Consider the following 16,394-nt stretch of genomic DNA (forward strand, 5'->3'; position numbering starts at 1 on the left):
CAGAAAATTTTAAAATAGTGTTTAAATATACGTGAAACATAGGTTTAGACCTAAATACACAATTTCGCTTGAGACTCTGGGACTAGTAGCTGTGTTATTGACATCAAGAGGGTCGGAACAGTGCCTAATTTGTAAAAAAAAAAAAGTGTCAGGGGCTTCATGAGGAGGCCACTGCAGTTTACACTACTCATTCGCCCTGCTAGCGCTGCCAATGCGAGTACCAACACAGTTACTAACTATCAGACTACTATTAGTGTGACAATTCTGACTATTCCTGGCTCCCAGAGCTTTGATAATTGTTTGGGCGGCAGGTGTTAGTCATTTTTAATGTGTATTGAATTAATAAATAACTGTTGTTGGGCGTAGCTCTATATTAAACAAACAGCGCCACCGTGTGGCAGACTGTCATAAGTGCCAGTGTTTACAAGTAAGTGGCGGTGCAGACCTTGAAAGCCACAGGCTCAAATTAAGCACTGGTCTGAGCGTATTTAATCCTGGCTTTGACATGATGGCTTTGTCCTAAGTGCAATCAAAGCACAGCTGTAGTAGAGAAGCCATAAAAAAACGATGTATAGGTGTAGTTCCAGAACGTCATCAGCAAAGTATAGTCTGAAATATCAGCTCCTAAATATCATTACAAAAATATCACCCATCAGTGCATTAGGCACACACTATTGCTGCAGGATATCTTTGTTAACGATATTCTGCCATACAATCTGCATGTTTATTTATTATAAAGCAAAGAATCCAAAGAAGGACCGCTCAGTCAGCGGTGAGGCTTACCTATTGACGCGGTCAAGGCAGCGCCCTCCATTCTCGCAGGGCTGGCTCGCACATTCATCAATGTCCACCTCACAGTGCTCTCCCTCATACCCCGGCACACAGGTGCAAGTATAGAATCCCACGTGATCATTACAGGTGGCGTTGTTCTGGCAGGGATCCGACTGGCATTCATTTATGTCAATTTCACAGTTTATACCTTAATAACAGAAGTGATAATGGTAAGAACATCTCACTTAAGAATGTCTTAATTTAATTAAATATATCAGCATACGATTGAGAAACGTGTCGTTAATGCATGACAGACCGATCTGTGGGAAGGAGTAGGCAACAAGTAATTTGCTAAGAAAAGTAATGAGAACATTTCACGGATACAAAGGCATAGACAAGTGGAAGCATTGTAGCTAACGTATGCATTTAAGGTGACCACCTGTCTCCAGGTCATTACAGACACTGTCTCCAGTCCTGAACTTTCCACCTACAAATCATTGATTTCAGGTGTGCTAGTCTAATTAGTTCAGTGGAAGCAAAACAAGACTACCACACCCAGAATACATTTGGCTATAACTCCCTTGTCCACAAATGGAAACAGATTCGAAATGACCTGGAGGGAGGTGTTCACTCTAAATGCAGTGCTCTATGGGAGAGCAAAGGAGTTTGAAAAATAGGAAGGCAGTTTAAACCGAGGTCTATAGGAACATTGCAATTAAACTGACATAATAGCCAAAGAGTTTGGAGAAAGGAAGAGCTATTTATGGCAACCTTCACTTACCAATGTGTGAAATGGCCAAATAGAGAAGGAGACCGTAGTAGAGTATCCAGAGAGGAATAAGTTATGCATTTTCACTGGAAAGGAGCAACAGGAATGTTGACATATAACATGGTCTATGGCTCTGGATAATTCTGACGCCAGATTAGTTTATGCCTGATTATTTATTTGTTGCTTATTTCGGCACATGCCGCATAATTTTCAGATTTTAAGTCAGGCCTATCTAGCTGAAGTGACACTAAAATGGAGGGCAGCATAGCTCACAACTCCTTACAAAGCCAACTGTTCACAATTCGCCCTTTGAATGAGGTGAAGATTGTGCTCCATTGGTGTTAATATCACAAATTGATGAACTGGAGGAATGTCTTTTTTCTGCAGTAAAAATAAATACTTCATTTTAAATGTCGTTCACAAATAGTTGACATAATCAGTCCCCCTTTGAAAAGAACTAGCTCTGCACAATTCATACAAACCATCTTCACATTATAGGGTTCACGCAACAGCGGTTACTTAAAGTCAACCTTCAATGATCCGATTGCAGGGGTTACTTTAGGAGGACATTCCAGGTTTATAAGAATCACCAATATTACTCCAATTACTGACCAGTGAATGCATTACTCTGAGTCTTGCTCCCTTGCTTTCAGTCATTACAAAATGAGGCCATCCTGCCTCACCAGCCATCAATTACCACAATACATTACTAAACAGTGCCCCCTCCTGTTCAGTTACAAGCCACAACATAGTCAACTTTGGTTAGCCTGAAACGAAAGAGCAGGTGGGAAGGGATGTAATGTGCTGTACCTGCTGCTCAGCCAGTGTGAGTGTGGTTTGGAATGTTGGGGTGGATGATGCAGTGGAATGTTGGGTGAGTGTGTTTGTCAGTAGGGAGAATGGGCTGAGCAGCAGAAGGCTGCTACCCAGGGGTAGGTGTGTTGTCTGTTCCCTCTCTGTTGGGGGCTTACGTGTGAGATGGTTGTTGGGAGTTATGCCCTTTTGGTCTCCTACCTCTTTGGTGGGTGTGGGTGCGCAGGTAAGTCACCCTGTGGGTGGTGTGTTTGACTCCTAAGAATGAATCTGTTGCCGCTGAGGATAGTAACAGGAGCTTGGGAGGGTATCCCCAACAATGAAAGAACTTATGCAATGGAGGTATTCAAGATTTTAATCAAGTTTTGATTTTGTGCCCAGCACTTATTTCAATTCGACGCAAATTTCTAAGGCATGGTTTTTTACATTATAATATTTCAACAGCAGATCAGGCACGCAACTTTCTTCTGCATCCCCCGTCAGAACAGATATGTTTTAAGATTTTCTGTTTTTTTAAAGAAGTTTTAAATTTATATAAGAAAGTCTATAAGTAGGGGGAATAGTGGTTCATTTAGTACCTTGTAAACTTCCCTTGTTTTAGCACTTTTCGAGCACTTTAAGAATGTTTAACTCATTGCAACATACGATAAGTAACAATTGTTTAGTAGTGTGTTTTAACAATTCTGTTTGCTACTTAACTTTTTAGTTCGTTGTTCCGAGTTAACTTGGCTAAATTGTTGCTAGATAATCATCCTGAGTTCTGTCCCGGATTAGGGCGTTGATGCACTAGCACTTTATCTCGATATATTTGCACTTTCAGTAGCATCTTGCATAAATCATCTGCTGTTAACACTGTTCTCTGTCCTCGACATAAGAAATATTTTAATTGCTTTTGTTAACTACTGCCTGTATATTGGATAATAATTGCATACATGTATATGATTTTAGTAATCTTGGGCTAAGCCAAAAGGGTTGAATCAGGTATAAGGCCTGGATTAGGATTATGGTTTCTTTGCGTCTGCATATTGTAGATGGCATGTGCACTTTATACTGCAATTTATAAAAACTTACCGCTGCTTTTATTTAATATTCATCTCCCATAGATAAGATTTTAAGGGTGTAACTTTTCGTGCTTTTTAATACTGTTTTTTATGAATTAATGTTTTATTGTAATGTTATGTGGAATTCCTTGGAATTCCAAATCATAATAAAATTAATTGAATTGATTGGAATTGAGTCGATCCTTGGTGTTAAGTCACTCTTTGTTACCACCTGAGTATGTGTTGCTGAGTTGACTGTTACGCGTAAAATTCACTCCTGGTCATACCCTGTCGTTGTTTTGAGAGTGTGTGTATCTCTCTGTTGGAGTGAGTGTATGAGTTGGCTCTTAGGTTCTGAGCCTCTCTAGCCTACCACTATTTTTGTGGTTGTGGGTGACATTGGTGTGTTACCTTTGTGGGTAATGTTTCGTAAATGACCGCTTGTAGTTGTTGTGGAGTGTGTTTCACTGTTGGGGGTGTGTATGTGAGAAGGCTTTGGAGCCCCCCTGACCTATCACTATTTTTGTGGCTGTGGGTGGACATAGGTTTGTCTCCCTTGTGGGCATTGGTTAGAGATGACTATGTTGTTGAGTCACTCGTGTCTACCACTTTTCTGTGGTTGGTTGGTGAAGTTCACTTCACCTGTAGCTTTGCGTTTTCGCTGAGCATTTTCTGCGTGTGCTTCTCCTCTCTTTCCTCCCTCCCTTAAGCTTGGGCGTTTTTGGCCCGGTTGAGCTTGTGTGTCCTGTGGTGTGCTTCCTTCTGCACCGTTGTGGTTTGTTCCCCTGGTGTCCACGTTCATTTTCGGCCTGGCCAGCTGATATGTTTGTGTCTCAGGGGTAGGTTGGTTGTGCGTGGTGTAGGAGTTTATAGGTTTGTTTGGTTTTGTGTGGTAAGATGGTTTTTTTTGTGTGGAAAGGGAGTGGATGTGTGTAAAGGTTGTTTTTTTGCCTAAAGATTGTTTTTCTTCTTTGTAGGTACTCGGTTGGGCATTGACGTTATACTGTTGCTTTGCCTTTTGTTGACATTCATGCAAATTTATTTTTCTCTTGTGCTTTCTTGCATTGTTGGATGTTAACTTGCAAGCCCACTGTACTGTGTTTTGCTTACTTTCCATTCTTTCTGGTTTGCCTCCAATCATTCTCAGGTCTTTGCAATGCTACCTTTTCAAATTTATGTGCATGTTATTTTCTCTTTGATGTGCTTTTCACTTGTATCATTGCAGTGTATTTTTATTTAATATGAGGAAGGGAGAAGTGTTGTACCTGCTGCTCAAAGAAAAACCAAAGGAAATGATGGACGGAGCGTTGACAATACAAGCACTCACCCCCAGTCAACTGATCTGGGTTTAATCCATCACCATTCTTTAGCCCACTCTGTCACCCCAGTTCAGACATGACCATATGCAAATCAGTCTGACCCTGTGCCTCATGGGAACAGTCCAGCCCGAACTGCCAAGGCATGCCTTCCCTGGACCGGAAACAAGCTACCGAGGACCGTTTTCTGGCATTTCAGCTGTCTTCAGCCCGGCTTGCTTGAATCCAGTGGCAAAGTGAGCAAGGGACTCACGTCTGAGCATACCCTGCCAACTTATGGCGAACAAAGAAAAACGAAAGGAAATGATGGACGGAGCGTTGACAATACAAGCACTCACCCCCAGTCAACTGATCTGGGTTTAATCCATCACCATTCTTTAGCCCACTCTGCCACCCCAGTTCAGACATGACCATATGCAAATCAGTCTGACCCTGTGCCTCATGGGAACAGTCCAGCCCGAACTGCCAAGCCATGCCTTCCCTGGACTGGAAACAAGCTACGGAGGACTGGTTTCTGGTATTTCAGCCGTCTTCAGCCCGGCTTGCTTGAATCCAGTGGCAAAGTGAGTAAGGGACTCACGTCTGAGCATACCCTGCCAACTTATGGTGAACAAAGAAAAACCGAAGGAAATGATGGACAGAGCATTGACAATACAAGCACTCACCCACCGTCAACTGATCTGGGTTTAATCCATCACCATTCTTTAGCCCACTCTGCCACCCCAGTTCAGACATGACCATATGCAAATCAGTCTGACCCTGTGCCTCATGGGAACAGTCCAGCCCGAACTGCCAAGCCATGCCTTCCCTGGACCGGAAACAAGCTACCGAGGACCGGTTTCTGGCATTTCAGCCGTCTTCAGCCCGGCTTGCTTGAATCCAGTGGCAAAGTGAGCAAGGTCTGAGCATACTTGTCAGGGACTGTCCGGGACTATGTGGGGAACACAGTCAGGGACTTGGACAAGGACTGGGAACTGGGTAGAAGACGTACACAGAAAGGAGGAGTACAGTGCTGCCCAGGATCATATAGGGAGTCAGAGGAGAAAGAGGGATCCAAAGGGGAAGCCTGTACAAGTGAACAAGATGGGTAAGACTCAGAAAGGAAGGGCACTCGCAAGGCAATTTAGCATTCAGACTAACTACACCCAGGACGGACGTGCAAGACATATATATAATACAACATTAACAATAAAGGGAGGTGTGGGGTAAAGCACTCAGGAGCTCCACATGGTAAGACTGAAGCTCAGTAAGTTTCTTACCCGCAATTGCTGTTACAGATACTGACTGCAAATACCCACATGTAGGATATGCATGCAAAGGCAGGGTCTGTAGAGCTCATACCTATAGTGATGTTATAAATGTAACTCAAAGACAAAACTCACAGTGAATAAGAAACACCACCTAGGTAGTCAGCTGAGCCCATGGATCCTGGTGATCAAACAGGAACATGCAAGGCAGTAACAGCAAAGGGGTAGAACTAAACACAAGCACAATAGACAAGGAGCTAGCGAGGAGGAGTGCTTAACAGGAAAGGAAGGAAATGACAGGGCACACGGCAGAAAGCAGGTAATAAACATGCAAGGTAACAGAAGTAAGACAGAATAGAAAGACAGCAAACTAGAACTGGAACCAAGAAAATGGGAAGAAAGGCAGGGACTGGAAAGGGGTATACAGAAGGGAAGGCTACAAGGGTATTCTAGAATAGTGCAGGTTAAGGAATTAAGAAAACAAAGTAGCATAGAAGGCAGTGCTGGGGCAGGAACAAGAAGTCAGCTAAGGCTCAGGAGTCAAGGCAGCACTGCAGACAGTGCTGGTTCAGGAACAGGGAACTACCAAAGCTTCAGGAGTCAAGGTAGCACTGCAGGCAGTGCTAGTTCAGGAACAGGGAAATTACCAGAGCTTAGGAGTCAAGGTAGCACTGCCGACAATACTGGTTCAAGGAAACAGGACATAGCTACAGCTCAGGAAACAAGGAGTCAAGAGAGAACTGCTAGCAGTGCAAATCAGGAACAAGAAATAGATAAACCCAGGAACAAAATAACTATAGCTCAGGAAACAAGGTAGCACTGCAAGCAGTGCTAATTCAGGTACAGGGAATAGCTATAGCTCAGGAACTCAGGAGACAAGGTAGCACTGCAGGCAGTGCTAATTCAGGAGAAGGGAAACTGCTGCAGTTCAGGAACAAGGAATAATAAGGCTATGGGGTCAGGGTAGCACTGCAGGCAGTGCTAATTCAGGAACAGGGAAAACAGCAGCAGGCCAGGAACAAGGCATAATTAAAGCTCAGGAAACACTGGAAACCAGAATAGCAAAAGCTCAGGGAACTCTGGAACCAAGGATTGGTCTCACAGGTAAACAGCTACAATGACCAACCTTTGCCTGAAGGGAGCTGGGGCTTAAAAGAGCTCACAGTAATCACATGCATCAGGTGTGAGCAGGCTAGCAGCAGCCAGCCACAGGTGAGCTGAATTCCTCCACCCATCCTTGGCCTGCAGGGGTGGAGACAAAGCAGTGAGCAGGGAATTCTGGGTAATGGAGTTTCAGGCATGAGTAGGCTGGCTTTAAGTCTAAGCAGGCTTGCTTTCACAAAACCCGGCATGGATTGGGAATGGATGTCAATTCCCAAATAGTGTCCAAATGGCTGGAAGTCAAGATATGCATGCAGGGGAGTGTCAGGAAGCATATTAGAACACTGGGGAGTCCCACAGTTCAGCCCCCTGGTGGTGGACACTAGAACATAGGGAGCGAACCCTGCCAACTTATGGCGAACAAAGAAAAACCAAAGGAAATGATGGACGGAGCGTTCAGTTGCTTATGAAAATTGCTATTCATTTTGGGAACAAAGGAAGAACAAGGACGTAAAATTACTTTGTCCCCAAACACTGCAAAAAGGATACTTGAAAGATAAAGCTCCCAACTCCCCAGATGCCTCGCAAAAGTGGTAGCCACCAAAAAGAAAGACTCAAATGCCAAGGTTTGGATATCTTTACTCTCTAATGGTTTAAAGGGAATATTCAGGAGAGCTTCTAATATCAAATAAAGATCTCCAGTAGGGAACTGCTTGCCTGGGGAAGGAAAAATGTTATTCAATCCCTTCAATATATGAGAAATCAAAACTCCATCATCACAGAGGTTCTTCTAAGAAATTCTTAAAGCTTGATTGATGCCAACAGCAGCTTCTAGGTAGAAACCTTCAACCCTAGGGAAACTCTATTTTGTTGAAAAGACATCATTGAAAATAAGTCAGAAGTAGAAGGATCCAGGGGCATATTACCAACAACTAGAGATAATTATCGCTATGTTGGTTTAGCGGTGATATTTTTATCGCCGAGCTGCGGCGAATTTTATCGCTTGGGAACCTTGCTATTTTCAAGGTTTATCTCCTAAGCGATAAAAATCGGCCGAAATGCATGAATATCGCTGAAAAGTCAGCGATATTCATGCATTACCGAGCTAATGCTCTTAGCCATGTTATCCACCTATCATTGGATAACATGGCTAAGAACTGCTCAGGGCAGGTGTTAGCTTTTGGAGATATTCGCGCTTAGCGCGAATATCTCCAAAAGTTGGTAATAGGAGATAGCGATGTTAGCGACTGTTTCCAGTCACTAACATCTTGGCACGCCGACTTTGCTTGTCATTGGTGATAAATATCACTGACATGCAAAGCGGGGCCCAAGATGGTCGCTATCTCCTACTAGCTGTCGCTAACCGGTGTTAGCGACAGCTAGGTAATAGGGAGATGATTTTATCTCCGCTTTCTTGGCTTTTAAAGCCAAAAAAGCAGAGATAAACCCCCTTGATAATATACCGCCTAATTCCTTAGAATGACACCACCTGCTAAAAGAATGCCAATGCTTTAAATACAACTTAATTGTTGACAGACACCTAGAAGATTCAGTAATTATAACCTCTCAACCTCAACCTTCAAGCCACCAGATTCAGTTTGGAAAGAACTTCCTGTTGCAAAATTGGAAAACGGAGTTAGGATAAATTCAGGGGTAGCCCTGACTGCCTCATTGCTACTAGAAGTGGAACAAAGATGAGTGGGCCATTCTTGAGCTATCATTATCACCAAAACTTTCTCACTCCTCACTGTGATCAAGAACCTGGGAATCAGAGGGAAGGCAGGAAATGCAGACAGAGGACCCTGGGGCAGTCTGCATAACAGAGCCTCCACAGCCCAGACATGCTCCTCCTTGGTCCTGGAACAAAAGGTCTTCACTTTTGTGTTAAGAAAGGAAGCCAAAGGGTTCATTACCAGATGACCCCATTTATTATAAGCTGCACAAATACCCTAGAGACAAAAAGTAACAGAAGATGGAATGTCTCTGCTGGGATTGTCCCCCAAAGTGTTGGCTGTTTCCTGTGTATGGATTGCTGAGATAGAAATCAGTCTGGGTTCGGCCCAATGGAACAGTTTGTCTCCAATCCTCGACAGAGAACAAGACTAGGTTTCCCCCTGATGGTCAACATAGGCCTTCGCAGTCATTTGTCCATCCTGACCAGAACCACTCTTTCCTTCAAAAGATGAGAAAATGACTTCAGGGCTAGATGAACGACTTCCAGCTCCCTCCACTGGATGATCTCTTCAAAATGTGGGCTGTCGGTAGCCACCACATCAAGTCCTCTTGAACATGAGGAGAAAGAGGAATCGGAGCAGACAGAGAATGAGACCAGGGAGCCAAATGAGCTAGCATGTGGCCGATCATTCTGTGCAAATGTAGCCTAGCTCAAAGAACCAGAAACACATTGCGGCGAAAATTCTCCTTGCACTTGAAACCAAGCAGAAGCCACTGGAGGAAATAGAGCGAGAAGAGCCAGCATGTGTTCATACATTTTTTCTGGTAACGTGACAATCCCCATGTCAGTGCAAAGTTTTCCTTCAATCTTGCTCCAGTGAATCACTGGTCTTGAGGTGAAGTCAGATTGGATTTATCCCAATTGGTTAGAAAGCTGTGGTCTTGCAGAGTTGAGAGGGCTATCTCTTAGTTCTGTGGGCTGTACTACCACCTCCCTGGTAGGGGCCTGACTCATCCAGTCATCTTGATAAGGATGGAACGATATCCCCTACAGATCAATGCAGCTGTATGAGACAGAATCTTGGTGAGCACTCGTGGGGCGGACATCAGCCTGACTGGCAATACTCTGAATTGAAAATGATGGTTGCCTATGGTGAACCGAAGATACTTTTGATGATCCTCTGCTATTGGCAGGTGTACATAGGCATCCTGAAGGCCTATTGAAGTCATAAAGTCATGAATGCGCACCAAAGGAATTATGGACTGGAGAGTTGTCATCTTGAGGTGCACCGTTCTTGCCCATGCATTTACTCTCTTTAGGTCTAGAACCGGTCGGAAGGATCCTAAAGCTGTCTGAACTAGGAATAAGATGGAATAGATACCTGTTCCAACATGGGAACTGGTACTGTTCCATTATTTCCCAAGAGAGCTTGAACCCCACCCCCAAAGAGCAGCAAGCTTTACTAAGTTGTTGGGGATGGGAGTATGGATGGTACCCCATTCGGGGGTCAACTTGAGAAAGTCTATGAGATAGCCATTTCTGATGATATTCAATGCCCATTGAAGCATCACATTGTCTTCCCAATTTTTTCAGAAATGCAAAAGTCTGCCTCTTACAGGATAGTTGTCTTTTGACCAGTAATTGTCAGGAATTCCATTTAGACATCTCCTGCTGGGCCACAGCCTCTTAACTGGAGGAAGATTTCCTGGGAAGAAACTTCTTCCAGCAATCCACAAAAGACTTTGAGTCATTCCTAAAAGAACCATAAGACAAATGTCCCCAATGGCTTTGGTATGAAGAGGATCTTCCTTTATAAGGCTTGGCATATTTCTGATCCTTAATAGACTTTGTAATCAAACGCATCTAGCTGTTCAACAAACAGCTTCTTTTCTTTGGAAGTGTTGCTTTCCCAGCAGGTCCACCCTCCAGTCTCTCATCCACAGACTCCTTCTTGCTAGGATCACCAACCTCGTAGCCACAACAGAGATTTTCAGGACATCAAAGGAATTTTGCATCCTGCTGCATGTTTACCAAGAGTTCTGAACAGTCACTTCCTGAATAGATGTAGCCAAAATCTGAGACGAAAGGTTGGGGAGCATAGGTAAATTCCTGCTTTGAGGGCTAAGTTCTATGCCACAAAAGCTTTATTTAAGGCTCTTTCCTCCCCTTTATTTTGTAGCATCTGAAGTGGCACAGCCTCAGGATTAAAAGAAGTTACGCCAATCAATATGCCTGGGATATTGTGGGTAAGAGAGTCCTTTCCATCACGGTTACTGATGCTTGAACTAACTCTTGCCATTTCCCAGTGATCAAGTCTCTTATTGAAGGCCGGCGCCGACTGGCTGAGGAGCAGACGTCTGAAGCTGAACTCGGACAAGACAAAGGTCCTCATCCTCGGACTCACCCCCTCAGCCTGGGATGACTCCTGGTGGCCGACCACACTGGGAACAGCACCAACAGCCACTATCCATGCACGCAACCTAGGATTCATCCTGGACTCCTCCCTCTCCATGTCTAAGCAGGTCAACGCCGTCTCCTCCTCCTGCTACAACACACTTTGTAATTGTATTTGTATTTGTATGTCGATTTGTAGAGCGCGATTGCTGCCCGGGGGCGTCCAAGCGCTAAGAAACCAACAGAACAAGAGGAGGTAACCCGGTGTTATTGGGCAGCAATGAAGAGGAATGTTTTTAGCTGTTTCCTGAATGAGGTGAGATTGGAATTATTCCTTAGGTGGAGGGGTAGGGTGTTCCATAGCTTGGAAGCGTTGTAGGTGAAAGTCCTACCGCCAGTTCTGGACTTTTTTATTTTGGGAATTGTGGCCGTGAAGGTCTGGTTGGATCGCAAATTCCTAGTGGGAAGGTAGTGTGACACTAGGTTGCGAGTGATGAGAGGGCCCGTTTTCCAGAACGCCTGGTGTGCAATGCATAAGGCTTTGAATTGTATTCTTTGGGGAATGGGTAGCCAATGCAGTTTTTTCAGTCCATTTTTGACTGATTGACGTCGAGGGATCTGAAGCAAAGTGCGCGCGGCACAGTTCTGCACCGTCTGTAATCTCCGTATCGTGTACTCAGGGGCGGCGAGGTAGAGGGCGTTGTTACTGGATAAGGCCCTGAATGGCTACTTGTTTTGCCTCCATCGGTAGAAGATGGAGTACCTTCCTTAGCACTCTGAGGAGGCCGAAGCAGGTGGCTGCCAGTTTGGTAGATTGAGTGCCGAAGGACAGAGATCTGTCTAGCCACACCCCAAGGCTCTTGATGCTGTCCTTTGGGGCCGGAGGGGTGCCCAGACAGGGTGGCCATAGAGTGCTGAGGGAGTTAGGGTTGGCAGGGCCCAGGAGCATAAGCTCTGTCTTGTCTCCATTCATTTTTAATGAGGAGGAGGACATCCAGTCCCTGACTTCCTCTAGGCATTTTCTCAGCCCTCCTTTTGAGGTCTGGTTAACTTCCTGTGCCAGTGAGACCACTAGCTGAGTGTCGTCAGCATATGAAATGATCTTAATTCCATACTGACGAACAACTTCAGCCAGTGGCCTCATATATATGTTGAAGAGCGCCGGGCTCAGTGAGGAGCCCTGCGGGACTCCACATTTTAATGGTCTGCTGGTAGAGGAGGAAGTTCCATCAAATACCCGAAAGGATCTGTCCTGTAAGAAGGATTCAAACCAGGACAAGGCTTTGTCCTTTATGCCGATGTTTGCCATGCGGTCCAGCAGAGTGTCATGGCTGACCGTGTCGAAAGCCGCGCTTAAGTCAAGGAGGATCACTGCCACTGATCCTCCCTGGTCCAGGATGTTTCTGGATTCCTTGGTGACCATGAGAGCGCGGTTTCGGTGCCATGTCTTGGTCTGAAGCCCGTTTGAGTAGGATCAAGAAGCTGGTGGTTTTCAAGATATTTGATCAGCTGGCTGTTGATGTGTCTCTCTAGGATTTTACCAAGCCAGGGGAGGAGAGAGATTGGCCGGTAGTTACTGAGGTTCGAGGGATCCAGAGTGGGCTTCTTTAATAGTGCTCGAACCATGGCTTGTTTCCATTGTGGCGGGACTACTCCAGTAATAATGGAGGAGTTAAGGAGGTCCATGATGACGGGCAGGGTGATGGCCGAGGCTGACATAATAATGTCTGGCGGGGCTGGGTCCCCCGGTGACCCGGATTTGACTTTTTTTGCCAAGGACTCAAGAGTCGAGAGGTTAAGAAGAGCAAAGTGGTCTAAAGTGGGGGTGGAGTTCAGGTCAGAATGGCTTGCGATAGAGGGGGTGCGGGGAGGAGCAGGAAATGATTCATAAATGGTAGTCATTTTTTGCAGGAAAAAATCTGCCATGTTGTTGCAGTGTTCTGCGGTCTTAGTCTCATCTAGACTGGATGGTAATTTGGTGAGGCTTTTCACGATGCTGAAAATTTCCCTGGGTTTAGATTTCGCCAGGATAATTTCGTTGGCGAAATAGACTGTTTTGCTGGCCTTGATTTGTTCTTTATATATTTTGAGTAGTTTTTGGTATTGGATTTTGTTTTCTGGCAGAGAGTCCAGGCGCCATTTCCTTTCTGCTTGTCTACACTGACGTTTTGTAGTTCTGAGGGATTCAGAGTACCATGGAGCTGATTTGTGACAGCGTTTTGTGGTGGTTTTCCGTTTAGGTAGGGAAAGGTCGAGTGACTTGGTAATCCATTCCTCATAAGAAAGGTTTGCGAAGCATGGGTCCTCATTAAGCGGGGGTGTATTACTGGACAGTTTTTTGGTCCATGTCTCGATAGGGAGGCGGGACCACGGTCTAGCTATTCTTATATTGGGTTTGGTGGCTGGGGGTCTGGTGGTGTGCCATAGAAAAAGGACCAGTAGATGGTCAGTCCAGGGGAGGGGGAGGGGTGGACTAGTTGTCAAATTTGTACAATTACTGAAAACTGGGTCAAGCAGGTGTCCTTGATCGTGGGTAGGGGAGCTGACCAGTTGGTGTAATTGTAACGCGTCAAGGTCGTCTGTAAGAAGAGCTGCTGTGTGATCTGGTTTGGAATCGAAGTGAAAGTTAAGGTCACCCAACAATGTGAAATTGGCGGAACTGCTGACACGATCTGCCACAATCCGTGCTAGTTGGATGTGGAATTGTTTTGGGGGGCCGGGAGGTCTGTATATGAGGGTACCTGAGAAGCAGTTGTTCGGCGAGAGCTCCAGACTAAACGCTAGGCTTTCGCAGTCTGGGATGCTTTCTGCAATGATTCGGCAGAGGAACTGCTCTTTGTGGACAATTGCTAATCCTCCTCCTCTGCCTTTTGGGCGGTCTTGGCGGGAGATTTTAAAGCCAGGGGGAATGGCTGTAACCAAGGCTGGGTCCGAGTCTAAGGTAAGCCAGGTTTCCGTTAGGAAAACAATGTCGGGCTTGTGCACCTCCATCAAGAGTGCAAATTCGTTCTTATGCTTGGGCAGAGACCTACAGTTAAGCATGAACATGCGGTACTCGTGGCACTGGTCCGAGGGTGGGAGGGGCTTGAGGGTGGATTTGCAGAGGTTGCATATATACGGAAGACATTCAACGTGGTAAGGATGCTGGATACAGTTCCTTTGTAGGAGTCTTAGCTCTAAGAGTTTTTCGGAGCTGTACTGCCTGGGTTTCGTAGTAAGAGGTCTTAGGGGGGTGGCCCTAGGCCCGGACTCGGCGCGGACGAGCGCAGACGAGCTTGCCTTATGCGCGCCTTCGGCACTCCACATGATCCGCAGGATCTACAAGTGGATCCCGACCGAAACAAGAAGAACGGTGACACAGGCCCTCGTCATCCACAAGACTGGACTACAGCAATGCACTCTACGCAGGAATCCCAGCCAAACACCTACGACTACAACGCATCCAAAACGCCTCCATCCGACTGATCATCAACGTCCCCTGCCGCAGCCACATCACCCCCCACCTGTGAGACCTAGACTGGCTCCCCGTCGACAAGAGGATCATCTTCAAGCTCCTCACCCACGCACACAAAGCACTCCACAAAGCCGGACCAGCCTACCTGAACAGCAGACTCAGTTTCTACATTCCCACCCGCCAGCTCCGCTCCGCCAGCATCGCCCTCGCTGCTGTCCCCCGCATCCAACAAACGATCTCCAGCGGCAGATCCTTCTCTTACCTCGCCACCAAGACCTGGAACACCCTCCCCACCCGCATACAGCAGACCCAAGACCTTCTCGCCTTCAGAAGACTCCTCAAGACCTGTCTCTTCGAGCAGTAGCAGCACCCCCCTCCTCATAGCGCCTTGAGACCCTCACGGGTAAGTAGCGCGCTTTACAAGTACTCTGATTGATTGATTGATTATTCTTCCATGAAATGGCATAGCAAAAAGGAGAGACTTACCATACTGTTGAAAAAGGCTGCTTGAAGTCTCCTGAGAAGGAAAGGGTGAAAATCCCAAATTTTGCGTTATTTGTTGCAGAATGTCAGGTACTTCCTCTCTCTGCAGATATTATCCTGATGATGTAGAAGGCATCTCAGAATCAGAGGCAGAAGAATCCAATGGTGAATAACCTCACCTTTTTTAAATACTTCAAATCCCCATATTTAAACAGGAAGGGATATTGTCCCTAACTAACACGAGCAAGCATTGCCTCACAAGGTTTCCCCATTGGTGACCTCTCTGGCGTGTTTAATAACATACAGAAGTTTTTAAAATGGAAGGCCTGGCAATATATAAGTGGATCTGGTGAAGCCAATCCTCCCACCTGCAGCTTTCTCCTCAGTTTCTTCCATGTTATCCTGGGTCCCATTTGATGACCAAATAAAGCTACCTATTTTCCCCTGGCGTCTAGCTAATAAATCTTCTCTCCAAAATGTAAGAGGTATAGAATTCAAAAGAAAAGCAATCTTAGGAAGTACAATCATCTTGATAAGATTTACTCTACCGTGTATATATAATGGTGGATTTGCCCATTTGCTAACAGGCTCCCCACCTCCTCCACCTTGCTGCATCTTGTCTTATTTTGCAAATTCTATTTCCCACTGACTAAAAGGTTTCTAGTTCCTGTGCTTCTGAAATTCAAATTTAGTAAGTGTAGAGTGGCACTTATATTCTTGCAACAGCTAGTCGGTCCGATTGGTTGCCATGCAGTAGGCTCCTTTTTAAAACGTGCACTGCAATTGCTTCATTCTATGATGTTTTAATGATGTGGTTTTTTAGCTTTTTTTAACCTCATGTTGCTGGTTGTTATCATATGTCTGTGTGTTTTAAATCACTTCTTTGTATTTGTTGTTCTAGTGTTAACTATTTATGAACTCGAATTTGGTTCACGATGTATCTTTTATGATCTGTTTTTTATGAGATCGAATAAAGATTTTGATGATGTAAAGATAAAAAATGCATTCAAGGTGTTGTGGTCTTGTTTTTTGTTTCCACAGAACTAAGTAGACTAGCACACCCAAAATCATTAATTTGTAGGTGAAATGTTCACGTATGCAGACAGAGTCCCTAATGACCTGCAGTGAGGTAGTCACACTCATTGGACATGATGTCTTACATTGGACTTGAAGCAGCTTATATTGGACAGAAAGTGACTTATATTGGACGTGAGGTGGATTACACTGGACATGACATGGCTTATGTTGAACATGACATAGCTTCTTTTGTCAATTAAGTGGCTTATTTTGGACATGAAGTGGCTTGCATCAGAAATTAAGTGGCTTATATT

At 45.1% G+C, this 16,394-nt stretch overlaps 1 protein-coding gene across 1 annotated transcript in view; it reads right to left on the bottom strand.

Moving 5' to 3' along the window:
* LOC147710270 (protein crumbs homolog 2-like) overlaps positions 1 to 16,394 on the bottom strand; it is a 356,125-nt gene that overhangs the window by 196,295 nt on the left and 143,436 nt on the right. Inside the window, exon 3 of the mRNA XM_086920950.1 lies at positions 784 to 979. Coding sequence (XP_086777076.1) covers positions 784 to 979 — 196 coding nt within the window. The remainder of the gene's footprint in view (positions 1 to 783; positions 980 to 16,394) is intronic.

This window comes from Lissotriton vulgaris, chromosome 5 (assembly GCF_964263255.1).
Source record: "Lissotriton vulgaris chromosome 5, aLisVul1.2, whole genome shotgun sequence".
Taxonomy (NCBI): Eukaryota; Metazoa; Chordata; class Amphibia; order Caudata; family Salamandridae; genus Lissotriton; species Lissotriton vulgaris.